The sequence below is a fragment of the Octopus bimaculoides genome, chromosome 7 (assembly GCF_001194135.2).
Source record: "Octopus bimaculoides isolate UCB-OBI-ISO-001 chromosome 7, ASM119413v2, whole genome shotgun sequence".
NCBI lineage: Eukaryota > Metazoa > Mollusca > Cephalopoda > Octopoda > Octopodidae > Octopus > Octopus bimaculoides.
In genome coordinates, this window is record NC_068987.1 from 30,656,947 (window position 1) to 30,670,275 (window position 13,329).

The following is a 13,329-nucleotide window of genomic DNA, read 5'->3' on the forward strand; positions in this document are numbered from 1 at the left end:
CACACACACACACACACACACACACAAATATACCTACCTACCCTGCCCTATCTACCTACCTACCTACCCTGCCCTACCTACTTACCTACCTCCCTACCTACCTACCTACATACATACATACATACATACATACATACATACATACATACATATGCATACACAGTGACATACATAGATATATACACATATATATTTATATATATAGCTTCCGCTAATATGAAAAAATACCCTGCCGTGTTGGTGCCTTTGTGAATAAATCCCCCACTGTCAACCTAATACCACGTACATGACTTAACGCTAGTAAAAGCTTGTTTACGTTTTTTTTTTTTTCTATATGAAGATATCTTCTTCGTACCTGGGTAGATGAAAGCTGAAACAACCAATCCTTTTGAGTGTTAATAAGTACGAATAATGTACCTACTAGTTATCCTTTTCAGTGACTTCATATTTATTAAATATATTGTATAATTCTTACTGCAATACTAATTATACAGTTTTCGATTATTAAAACGTCAAAAATATCATGATGATAACAAAATTGTGATGTATATGTTTTTACAATAGCTTTGTGAAGACAATAAAGAAAATGTTATTTACAACAGTTAAATATAGAACATTCAAGTGTTAGTTTCTAAAATTGTAATTAAGCACAATTTCTTAAGTGTCGCATTGCCAACCTTCAGTATGCTCGTGTACTTGTCTAGTTTCTACACTCATGCAAAAATTTCAGTTCAGACTTCTTTATTGTTATCGTTTTCATGGCAATGAAATATGTCATTAACAGAGCTTATAGCCTTAACGGAGAATTTTGCTTCTCACAATATAGAAATATTTCAGGTGGCACCAGCAGACAAAATGGAAAACGTGTTGCCACGGAAGATAGCGAGAGAGATGCCTTGCAACAGCCACTCTGACTCATGGCGCTCGCGTTTGTGGACAGCAATCTCCGTCCTGATAGCGGTGAGCAGGAATATGGGCCAAGGGCCACGAACGCCGGAGTTCTCAACTGCCACAGGCTCGACCATACACCTGTCGGGGAGTGACCGATACCTTGATAGTTTTTTTTTTTTTTTTACTTTTCTCAGCCTGAGTTTGATTTACATTTATCATTAATAACATCGCAAAAAAATAAAAATTTTATTGGATGAAGGTGAAGTCTGACGATTGCGGTTTTCATTCGATTGTACAACATTGAGTTATCCATTTATGGAGTAAATTCATTACCAAGTATCTCAAGTACTGTTAAAGTACACAGGGGGTGTGGGTAGGAAAAGCCACGTTTGACAAAAGAAATTTTTATTCTATTTTTGTACACATTCTACACACACACACACACACACATACACACACACACACACACGGAGGGTTGCTAGAAGGCTTGCAGGACAAAGCAAATTGTGTTAAGAAGTAGGATAGCAACAACGAACAATCAACTATTTAGCAATACCGCAAGGTATTAGAAACTCATGGTTGGTGTCCGGCTCACCGGGAGTGAGGCGCCTCTTGGTTCACGTTAAAGCACGTCTTTAGAAGGTTACTCTGACATAGAGTACATTGTGTAGGAAATGTTCCTGATTATTTTGGAGACCTACAGCACCATCTGAAGATAATGACACTCTCAGATTCTCGAACCTTCTACCATTTTTAACACCAGATATCTTGCGTCGGTTTGTCTCTAGATCGTGCTAATGGGGTGGATAAGGTTTATGAGATATTATGTAAACCTTATCGTGTAAACCTAAAGCGCTGCGCAAGCGCTGTTGATTGTTCTTTTGATAGACAATGGCAGTGTCCCTTGGATATGAGTGAATAGCCACAACACCCACAACACGCTCACACATTCATGTACCACATGTACAAACACGTACACACACACTAATATGTATCCCTTACGTTTTGTTTGGACAATAAAGTCCCTAAATTAATCATTATCATCAACAAAAAATGGAGTAGCTATGGGTTCTTCCTTAGGCCTCGCGTTTGCGACATTTTACCTAGCTGCATAGACAACAAAGTAGAAACAAATTCATCGTGATGAATATACTAGAAACATTGATAAATGTAAGATAAAACTGGAAAACAGCATGGTACTAAAGTTTAGCATCAGAAATAATATAAATAATACAAATATAACTCCATTTCTTGAAGTAAGCATCCAAGTAGAAAAGAAGAAAAGACTTGATACATCACATCATTGTACACAAAAGTCACAGACACAGACACACACACACACACACACACACACACACACACACACACACACACACACACACACACACACACACACACACACACACACACACACACACACACACACACACACCTGTGTGGAGACAGAAAGCTACAAAATGCCAGTAGTGAAATCTTTTCTCAGAAGAGAATTCATATACTTCTCCACAAAAGAATATTAAAAACAGAAGTCCACAGAATAAAACAAACAGTTTACAATGGACATCTGATCAAACTCACAGACCAATCCACAGAAGAATATAGACACATACAATACAACAATAACAATATATATTACACGTTTTAAAAATAGACCAGACACAAAATATGCTGTATGAATACAATAATATTAAATATAAAACAGACGAACATATCATTAAGAATCTCAAAGAATGGAACACAAAATACTTCACACTAAATCATAAACTAACACCAATGATATACTAGGAATCACTAAAGTCAACAACCTCTTTAACAACAATATGTAAACTCGAGAACAAACTACAAATGGATAATGCAATATACATAAACTCATTTGTAAAAGTAAAAATTGTAAACTTTATGAGGCCATCCTTTTATATCGGTCTTACAAGTACAACACTCTCTCGTAGGTTCACTATGCGCTTACAAAAAGAATTAGTTGCATCTGACTACATCGCAAAACACAAAACAAAACTAAAGAGGATGACATTCACAATATCACTCTGTGAAAGCCTAACTGAACGACGAGGTGTCAGTACTATATAGGAATGACAGCAAATTCAAACAACGCTACTTTAACCATATTTCGCCCATCATGTACGAGAGCAAAGCAGACCGTATATAAATGGAACAAAATGATGCAATTTATGCGCAGAATCTTATATTGGAAAAATATTGCAAATTACCTAAATACAAGATCTGAACTTTTCACGTGGCATCGCTACTTCGATAAATTACTGAATATATTTTAGAAATTCACAGAGTCACCGACTGAAACAGATAAGCTTTAAACCAATGATTCTCAACCATTTTTTGCCTATTGATTCCTTTTTTATCCTTTGATTCCTATTTTATTTGAATGAACCCTCACAGCCATTCAATGTTTAAAAGTCCTATTATATTTTTATAATTAAATATTATTAGGAATTGTGTAGAAAAATTGTTAAAATATTTTGTGTTTTGTAGAAGTATAACCAATTTATTGCAGATAAACTCTAACAACAAAATCTCATATGGACTCCTACGGGTCATATGGATCCCGGTTAAGAACCACTGCTTTAAACAAATGGTTGAACTCATTTTACTCTGTAACCCTGTTATGTGACAACACTCCTATTTTAAAACCTACTCATATTATAACTTAATTTGATTGATCATATAAACATCAGCTAACAACGGATATGACTCAGGGGAGTTCAGCTTTCGCCAATGAGCAACTAAATACTTCGTTTAGATTTAGTTCTTCAACATAAGACTTAGTGTAATGAAATTGAAATGGATACAAGGATTATATAAATATCAATATACAATGTGAAAAATTAGAAAATCTGTACTTACTGATAGGTCTTTGAATGTTTCCTTAAACGTAGATTACTGAACTCATGTAAAGAACCTAACACTTGTGGTTCAGCAGAAATTCCTTGAGCTCGAACTTTACGCGGTCCTGCAACCACACATGTTGGAATCGCAGTAGACAGAGGTAGAACAGATTGGTATTTATCCAATTGGCTGCGAAGTTCTTCTATTATGTGATCTTTTTCGTTGAGTTTTTTCTTTTGGTTATGAATAATAATCTCTTTGGTAACTAAAATTTCCTTCAACTCACGCAAACGATCCTCTAGTGTTTCCGCAGACATGGTCTTAGATTTTTCGGAAAGTTAAATATAACAATATAATTCAACGGTTGAATGGACGGTTACAGTTGATGAGTTTCATATATTTAGTGGTGCATTTTATCGTCACCTTTCTTTGAATCCAGCCATAGAAAACGAGATCTCTGCTGATAAACCTACCATTTTCACCTCACTTCTCTCCACAAAATGTGTTGCTTGTAAAAATATTTTAAACAGTAATTTTAAAGATTATATATAATATCGATAAATACAGCCCCTCGATCGTTATTCTTTCCCCTTATTTGACATAATCTCTTTGACACACTTTTTTTTTTCTTTTTTTGAAATATAATCTGTAGAAATTTGGTTCGTTTGTGCCTGTCTTCTTTGAAGCCGTCAGCCGAAGAAATTTGCCTCAAAATATCTAAGCTTTAAGAAAATACTGTTACATATAGATAGATATACAGGTGCAGGCAATTGTGTAATCCCGAGGTTCTGTTTGCAACTACGTAGTTTCAGATCAGAACCCTCTGTGCGGCACCATAGACAAGTGTCTTCTTACTCCTAGCCTCTGGTCGATCAATATCTTAGGATTGGAATTCGGTAAACGGAAATTGTGCTGAAACCCGTCGTAAATATGTGAGTGTGTGTGTGTGTGTGTGCAGACGTATGTATGCGTATCGGTGTGTATGTATTACGTGTTTGTGTACGTATTTGTGCGTGTGTGTGTGTGTGTGTGTGTATATGTGTGTGTGTTACTTTTTAATTTGTGCGCATGTTCATTTCATAAGGTTTTAAGCAGATGTCTAAAATTCCCTTTCTGTCAACATGCCTGTTTACATTGCTATTCATAGCAGCCATATCGAACAGTTATACAGCTTCGACCAACTCGCATCTTGGGTTGTTTTTGTCTTTCCAATGTAACTCCAGTTCCGTAATGGTGATACAGATGATACTCGTTGTTGTTGTTGTTTAACCCCAGGCCAGTTTTGTTCTAGTGGACCGATGATAAAAAACGCTCTAGCTGTGACCATTCAGTTCTAGTGATAATGTTTGTAGTTGGAGTGAACAATATCTCACCATTGAATATCATCTTCGTTCATGTTCCAATAAAATGAATGGTTACCAGGACAACAACAAATAGTTATCTCATGACAATTGTATTTGATTCTGAAATGATAAGAAAAAATAATAGTAAATAAAAATTTCTTTGAGACCGCTTAGAAACACGAACAAAAACGTCAAAACAAAAAATAGGAGTATAAAATAGCCATTACAACAACAACACATCAAATGAGAGAGAAGAACTGAACAAACTGTTTGTTAAAATGTACGCATGTGTGTTTAAGAGAGGGATAGATAGATATAAAGGTAGGTGGCATTTGATGACTTCATCTTACATAACATCCATAGGTGTACTCCCTGAAGCCATGGAAACACTGGTCATTTGCACATTTCTCCACCTGTTTACAGCAGTAATTTATGACAAGCTTTTAATCACATTCGTGTAGCTAGAGAGGCTCATTTGAAGGTGAATTTTCTCTTTACATTTTGTTTCTATGTGAGTTCACATCATTTTAGACCTGACTTTGAGGTGAACTGGCAAAATCGTTAGAGCACTGGATAAACATTCGCGTGGTATTTATTTCAATTCTGAGCTCTGTGTTCAAATCCGAACGCGGTCAACTTTGTCGTTCATTCTTCTGTCTCACTGCGTTCTTGCAGCAAGACCTGCCACGACACTGCTACCAGGTTGTATCGGCTCAAGTTGGCAGCCTTTTCCTTAGATAAACATCGGTGGCGTGAAAAGAGAAGACTAGCATAGATGGATAACCGCCAGTCTAAAACAAAACCACGAATATCTATGAATGTGAGCGCCGGTGTGCAAGTGACCCAACGCCATCAGAATTTGGTGAACTGATCACGAAACTTCGGTTTCGATCTGCAGTTAAAATCCATTTCACAACACTGAAATATGTTTCCATGAATGTTTTCAGAGAATATTTGAATATCAGAACTTCTAATATTTTTCTTTCCCTGAAATATTAAATTGTAGGTGAGTGCTGTAGTCTACTGACTCTTCCTTTGATTTTATCGACCCCCGGAAGAAAGGAAACAAAGCTGACATCGGTAGAATTTGAACTCAAAACAAGAAGAGACATAACTAAATACCACCGTGCATTTTGTTGGTGATTTGACAATTCTGTGCATTCACTGTCGTCAGTTTGTTACTAAGCATTTCTAGCATTTTTTCTTTTCTTTTTCAAATAAAAATGATATGCTTGGCTTAATAAAACCAGGGCAGGTAATCGGCAAACAAATACCTTGCTGCAATTGTTTCGGCTCTTTGTGTTCCCCGTTCAAATTACACCTAGGTCAACTTTGCCTTCTTTCCTCCTGAGGTTAATAAATAAAGTAGATTTTTCTTGTTTCTCTTTCTTACAAATGGGTCTTAAAAAACAGATGCCAACAGGAGTACGTTGTTGTAACATCACTGAAACGAAAGGACATTGCTGTAAAGTGGAGAAAAAAGGATAAATCACATTATATTTGGTGATCTCGAAGTAGTTCAAAGAAAAAGTCTATAACAGTGGGATTTGAACTGCGAATGTAAGTATATAAACACTGCAAGGTATAGAGTGAGTTACCCTATGTCTCTCAACATAATACTGATTCCGAACTTTGACGCAAGGTCGGCAATTTCGGAAGAGGGGGTAGATCAATCATGTCGACCACAGTGCTTGACTGGTACTTATTTTATCAATCCCTAAAAGGATGAAAGGCAAAGTCGACCCTGGCGAAATTTTAACTTAGAATGTAAAGTCGGACGAAATGCCGCTAAGCATTTTAACCAGCGTGCTAACGATTCTGCCAACTCACCGCCTTGTCTCTCTCCATAATATTAACCCTTCGCCTATCCAAAGCATTTTCATAAGTTTGTCCTATTCACCCATGCTTATTTTCAGTGTTTCAGTTATCCCTTGTTTGTTACGTTGCGGCTAATATAATATTTTTCTTTCATAAGTCTCAAGTTACTATCATGATATACAGGACAGGGTTAAATCATGCAATCTTTTCTTCACAAAACATGATCTCAATAGAATTCCCTGTAGGCGGCAACTCAAAGCTGTTTAAATCATGCCAAAACCAGTTTTGCTTTCTATCTTTCTGGGAGCCTCTTCCTCGAAATGTTTGGCCTTGTGCAAGACAAAATCGTTAACACGTTGGACAAAATGTCATGCGATATTTCATTCACTTCTTTACGTTGTGAGTTCAAAGCCCACCGAAATCAGCTTTGCCTTTCATCATCATAACTACGAGAATCAGTCGAATCTACTACCCAACCTTCTCCCAAATTTCATATCTTGTGCTTAAATTAGGAACAATTAAAAGGATTACGATTGAACTGTTACGGCGTCAGAAAAATATCTTGCATGGCAAAAATACTCATAACCTTAACCCTAACTCTAACCCTAAAACCCTAACCCTAACCCTAACTCTAAAACCCGAACCCTAACCCTAAAACCCTAAAGCTAAAACCGGTACAAACGCACGAACGATGTCATAAATAACATTACCGCTGATAGTTGTTATTGACAAACAACGGCACTAATTTTATTCAAGGGAAAAGATCCCATTACACCGCACAACGCTTTGTTGACGATTCACAGCAGTAATTGTTTTCACCTCAATAGACGTCAGTGATTGGTTGAAATTACCGAAATACGACAATTTTTTACATGAAATAACTTCGAATACAAAAATTATTATCTGTTCTATAACACAAAATATACAAGTATACGAAGTTTGAAAGTGTTTCGGTAGAAAACACACTAAATAAAACATAAATAAAAAGTGACGCCCGCCAAATCAGAAAGATCCTCCCGGCCTTCTGAATTCAAGTGCTGTCGTAGCCAGCTTTGCCTTTCATCCCTTCGGGGTCGATAAAGCATAGTACCAGTCAAGTTCTGAGAATGGTGATAACGATTTAACCTCTCCTTCCAGCAAAACGGTCAGCTTTGTTCCTAAATCAGAAACAATTATCACTGGGGGAAAAAAATGTCTCGTGGTATATGTACGGCTTTTTACGTTCTGAATTCAAATCCTGTCGAGGCCAACTTGCCCTTTCATTCTAATAAGGGGGGAATAATTCTAGTTACAATTTTAGAAACAGCCAAAAGAAAATAGCTCAAATTTCGATTCAATAATTTAAAACATTACTTTTAAAGTTATTCATAAATATTTTTGAAAGATTTCGGAATTGAAATTCCTTCCAGCGCTACTAAGCAAACAACTAACGAGCTAATGAGGACGCTTCAAAGTGATCACTTGACCAACCATCAATTGCAACCAAATTTCCCTCAACAGTACTCTAATACCTTTAAATAAAAGAGAAGTGCAAACTGGATGATGATGAAATTCGAGATAGATTGGATCTGAAAAGGTGGAATAGTTACGGTGGGGATATATTTGGTTATAGGTCTGGTCGTTTACGACTGGCCCAGGGTTGAATAACAATAAACAAAACATCTACTACTACTACTACTACTTACGACAGCAATTTAAGAAAAGTCATTTCAGCATAATACGATGAAAAATGAGAAACACGAAAGAATTGAAATTTAAAGAAAATTAAGATTTAATTGATACGCTTCAAACATTTCCCATCATCTAATATCTTAAGAATATCAATTGTGATTTGGTCTAAAATTAAAATATTAGTTAAAACCGACCTTGAGAAGGTAGTTTAACTGTCTTTAATTTCCTGGTTATTTCCAACTTTCTCCGTGGAGTGCAAAGTCAAGTCATGAAGTTTAATATTTTATTTAGTACCTTACTATTGATTTCAAATTTTGGCACTAGGCCAGCAATTTCGAGGGATGGTTGAAGTTGATTACATCGACCCCAGTGCTGAACTCATACTTATTTTATCGATGCCTAAAGGATGAAAGGCAAAGTCGACCTCGGCGGAATATGAACTACGAGCGTAAAGTTCAGATGATGGGCTTAAACATTTTCTCCGGCGTGCTAACGATTCTTTTCTACTTTAGGCACAAGGCCTGAACTTTTTTTTGGTGGGAAGAGGTGGAGCAGTCTATTAGATGGACCCAGTACATAACTGGTACTTGATTTATCGACCCCGAAAGGATGAAAGGCAAAGTCGGCCTCGGCGGAATTTGAACTCAGAACGTAAAGACAGACGAAATTCTGCTAAGCATTTCGCCCGGCGTGCTAACGTTTCTTCCAGCTCGCCGCCTTAGAAACCAATATTATTGTTAACAGAAAGGCGGCGAGCTGGCAGAAATGTTTAGCAGTATTTCGTCTGTCTTTACGTTCTGAGTTCGAATTACGTCGAGGTCGACTTTGCCTTTCATCATTTCGGAGGTCGATAAATTAAGTACCAATTGCGTACTGGGTCGATCTAATCGAGTGGCACCCTCCCCCCAAATTTCGGTCCTTGTGCCTAGAGTAGAAAATAATAATATTGGCTTCAAATTTTGGCGTCAAGGCCAGCAGTTTCACGTGGGGTGGCAAGTTGATTACATCAACCCAAATACTCAACTGGTACTTATTTTATCGACCTCGAAAGGTAATATCTACCTCGGCAGTACAATAATAATAATAATCCTTTCTACTATAGGCACAAGGCTTAAAATTTTGGGGGATAGGACTAGTCGACCACATCGACACCAGTGTTTCACTGCTACTTAATTTATCGACTCCCAAAGGATGAAAAACAAAGTCGATCTCGGTGGAGAACGTGGCGACAGGCGAAATACCGCTAAGCATTTTGCCCGGCGTGCTAACGATTGTACCAGCTCACCGTGTTGCCCTTGTACCTTAATATTGGTTTCACATTTTGGCACAAAGCCAGCAATTTTGGAGGGAGTGGGCAAGTCAATTACGTCGACTCTTGTGTTCAACTGGTAATTATTTTATCGATCTCGAAAGGTAAAGTCGGCCACAGCAGAATTTGAACTTAGAACGTAAAGACTGACGAAATGCCACTAAACATTTTGCCCGACGTGCTAACGATTCTGCCTGCTCGCCGCTTTGTCCTTGTGCCTTAATATTAGCATCTTGAGTATATCACAGAATTAATGTGGCTCTTGTAAAATATAAAAACATTTATTTCCAAAATTTGGCACATTTGTGGAGAGAAAAAGCATAGCCGAATGGCGCCCTATTTCATTGGCAATCACCCACCAAACAAACAAAAAACAAAAAACATAGTTGGCCTCAATTGGATTCGAACTCTGAACGTAAGAAACTCCTACGTAATTCCAAAATTTAAACGAGTCTGCAAATATGATATTAATATGAGTACAAGAATACCCTGGCAGGTTCCATATATCCAACCGTTAAGCAAGAGATCGCTAAGTGAAAGGTTAATTCACATAAAAATGACGTTATAAATCGTTGTTAACGTTCTCGCTGAGATTTGACATTTATAAATGTTTTTAATGTTAAATAAGGAATGATAAATCAATAAACCTATTTAGGATAATCAATGCTTGAAGACATAATAGATATATTAAATACAGTGGGTACGAACGGCTCTCTAATCGAACAAACTGAATAACGAACGGTTTTTCTGAAGAAAATTAAACTCACATAACGAGCTGCAATTTGATCTACGAGCAGACTACGTACGCGTATAAGTGATGGGAGCCCGTTTGCCAAATGATTTAAAATTTGAACAATTTAGTAAATCCCGTAACAATTTTATTGGGGAGATGAAATTGAATTTTGGTGTATATCAAAGTAAAAGAAATTGTTTGTGATAGTTCAAGTGAATCGATAATTAATGCTGTTGTTTGCTGATCTTTGGACGTATTCTCCCAGTTGAAATGATACTACATTAAAATCGGTACCTGTGTATCATATTAAATGTACACCCACCGTTAGATGTCATAATTCTGTGGAATTGTCTGAGATAAAATCTCATAGACTTGTCTTGAAGCACAGTATGTATTGAAGCGAGACGAACATCGTCGCAGCAGTAACTCACGGGAACAACAGAAGCGTTTCGCGTTTCTTGATGCTTGTCAATGGCGTGTACCCGATTGTCATTTACTTAAACAAAATTCGTGTTTCGATATATAAGAAAGAGGGTATTGTACAATGCTTTGATATTGCGGAAGTTTTCCGAGCTATAGAAACACTCGGTGTACGCAACTCAAAATCGCCATCCGTGTGTCATTGTTACCAGCTTAAATGGACGGTGTGTATACATTAAGTTTAATACATAGATTGAAGTTTTAATCTAATGCTATTTCAATTGCGTACAATAGTAGTGATAGCCTAATTCTGTTAGTGATTATAGTAGCAGTCACAGTTCTTAACGATAGTTCAGTAGACCATGTTGTTCTCTGATTCTTAATGACATTACCTATAACCATAGAGTGAGGAACAGAGACACACGCCATCTTACGGTCAAGTCATACAGCCAACAGATTTCGGTGGAGCTGTTCAGTTTCCTTTAGAACAGTTTCAAGGATGAGAAGTTCAACACAGCCCTAAACTCCTTTCTTTTCTCCTGCTCTTCTGTTACCATATTGTGTTTCGCTGTAATCCATGAGGGATACATTCAAACAGTCAGTGTATGATTTATACATTACTTTCAAGCATGCTATGACCTGTAGTTTTTGGCTACATGCGTTTCCTGGCTTGTACGTGCGATTGACAACCAGTCCGATACGTCAGTCTCAGCATTCATTGTTCTTTTCAACAGGTTATCGAGGGCTAGCGTATAGAATGGTTTCTGCACCAGTAACTGACTATCAGGTCTCTCCCAGGTGATTTCACGTTCGCCAGTTTTACAACCGCCGTTATGAGAGTTTCATTGTTGATATTATTAGTTTTGGAAGAGATGTTTGCACAATATTCACTCTGTAGCAAATTTAACCACTTTACATCACGGTTGCGTTGTTTGTTTACATTCCAGGTCCCTCTCCATAATGACTCTTGAACATTTTGGATAGATTTTACAATCTTGATAATATGACCTATGTTACTGTGATAAATCCATGTGGGCTTCTAGCAAATTTGTGATTGACGGACTTTCGCTCTAGCAAGTGTCTTTTTTTTTTATCATGAAATTGTTCCCTTGCCGGTCGCAGTTTGTGTTTAAGGACAATTAGCTTGCCCATTAATATCTTATGCCGACAGTTTCCATAGACTTTAGATAATCTATAATAAGGTTGCAGTCGCTGAGCAGTGAATTTATTATTTGTTTTGTGCTCAAGACTGTTGATGTGTATCGAAAGAGGTAATCCATTTTGGTTGTTTCTTCTTACTATGAGACCTCTTCTCCCCCCCCCCATTTGTTAGCTAATGGTAATTGTAGCACAATATAGTCTAGCATTCAATGCCCAAAAGTTGGGACTTTTTATCTCTTCTCATAGTTCTTTACCTTCTTCGTTCATCACGGCTAACATTTGGTCAGTCGATTTTCTATTGATTTGTGTGGCAATTGTCCTCTTATGAAATTGTTAATGTGGATGGTGAAGTTTTGGTTGAATTTTGTTCTTAAATGTTCTTTCAGTTGTTTGTATTCTTCACTCATTGTTTTGTTCGAAGGCGACAAGGTTACAGAATCGTGAGAGCGTCAGAAATATTACTTTACTTTACAGGAATTATTCCGTCTCTTTACGTTCTGAATTCAAATCCAGTTTAGGTTAACTTTACTTTTCATCTTTCGGAATCAGTAATATCATATTACTTGGTTCGATGTAATCGACTTATTTCCTCCTTTTAAAATTGCTGGCCTTGTCTCAAAATTGGAAAGAATTATTATCGTTTGTTTGTAATCGGTTATTGCTCACTTCGCTCACGAAATGGTAGAATATACGTCTCAGACGTAAGCTTAGCGCATTGGTCGTGGTCTATATTGTTTACGATCTTCTCGGGAGAAGCCATTGATTTTTAGCTTTACTTTTATTTGCTGTGTGATTCTAATGGTCTGTGAAGACAGCAGAAATCTTTTTTCAACAATGGCTGCCTTTTGTCGCAGTTGTTTGGCCCCTGAAGTTCGAGTATTTGAAAGTATTTTAGATCTCAGTGCTTCTTCATTCTTTTCATGTAAACCTACCGAAGGATCTCGAATTAATACAAGTCCTGCTTCTATTCAAAGGTCTACTGGAATTTATTTCGATAGTACAGTGACCTTCAGCAGCTGCCCCTCTACCTTCTGTCCAACCAAGGTGTATGAAGTAGTTGATGAGTCACTCTTAATCTTCTCTTCTTCACTACTGTTATGATATTCCGTAAATAAAAAAAAAAA

At 37.1% G+C, this 13,329-nt stretch overlaps 1 protein-coding gene across 3 annotated transcripts in view; it reads right to left on the minus strand.

The window, feature by feature from the left end:
• Positions 1 to 13,329, minus strand: part of LOC106880808 (cGMP-dependent protein kinase 1) — a 173,746-nt gene that overhangs the window by 143,999 nt on the left and 16,418 nt on the right. For all 3 annotated transcript variants that reach the window (XM_052969494.1, XM_052969493.1, XM_052969495.1), the window contains one exon: positions 3,769 to 5,213. In XM_052969494.1, the coding sequence (XP_052825454.1) occupies positions 3,769 to 4,067 (299 nt within the window). In that variant the 5' untranslated portion in view covers positions 4,068 to 5,213. The remainder of the gene's footprint in view (positions 1 to 3,768; positions 5,214 to 13,329) is intronic.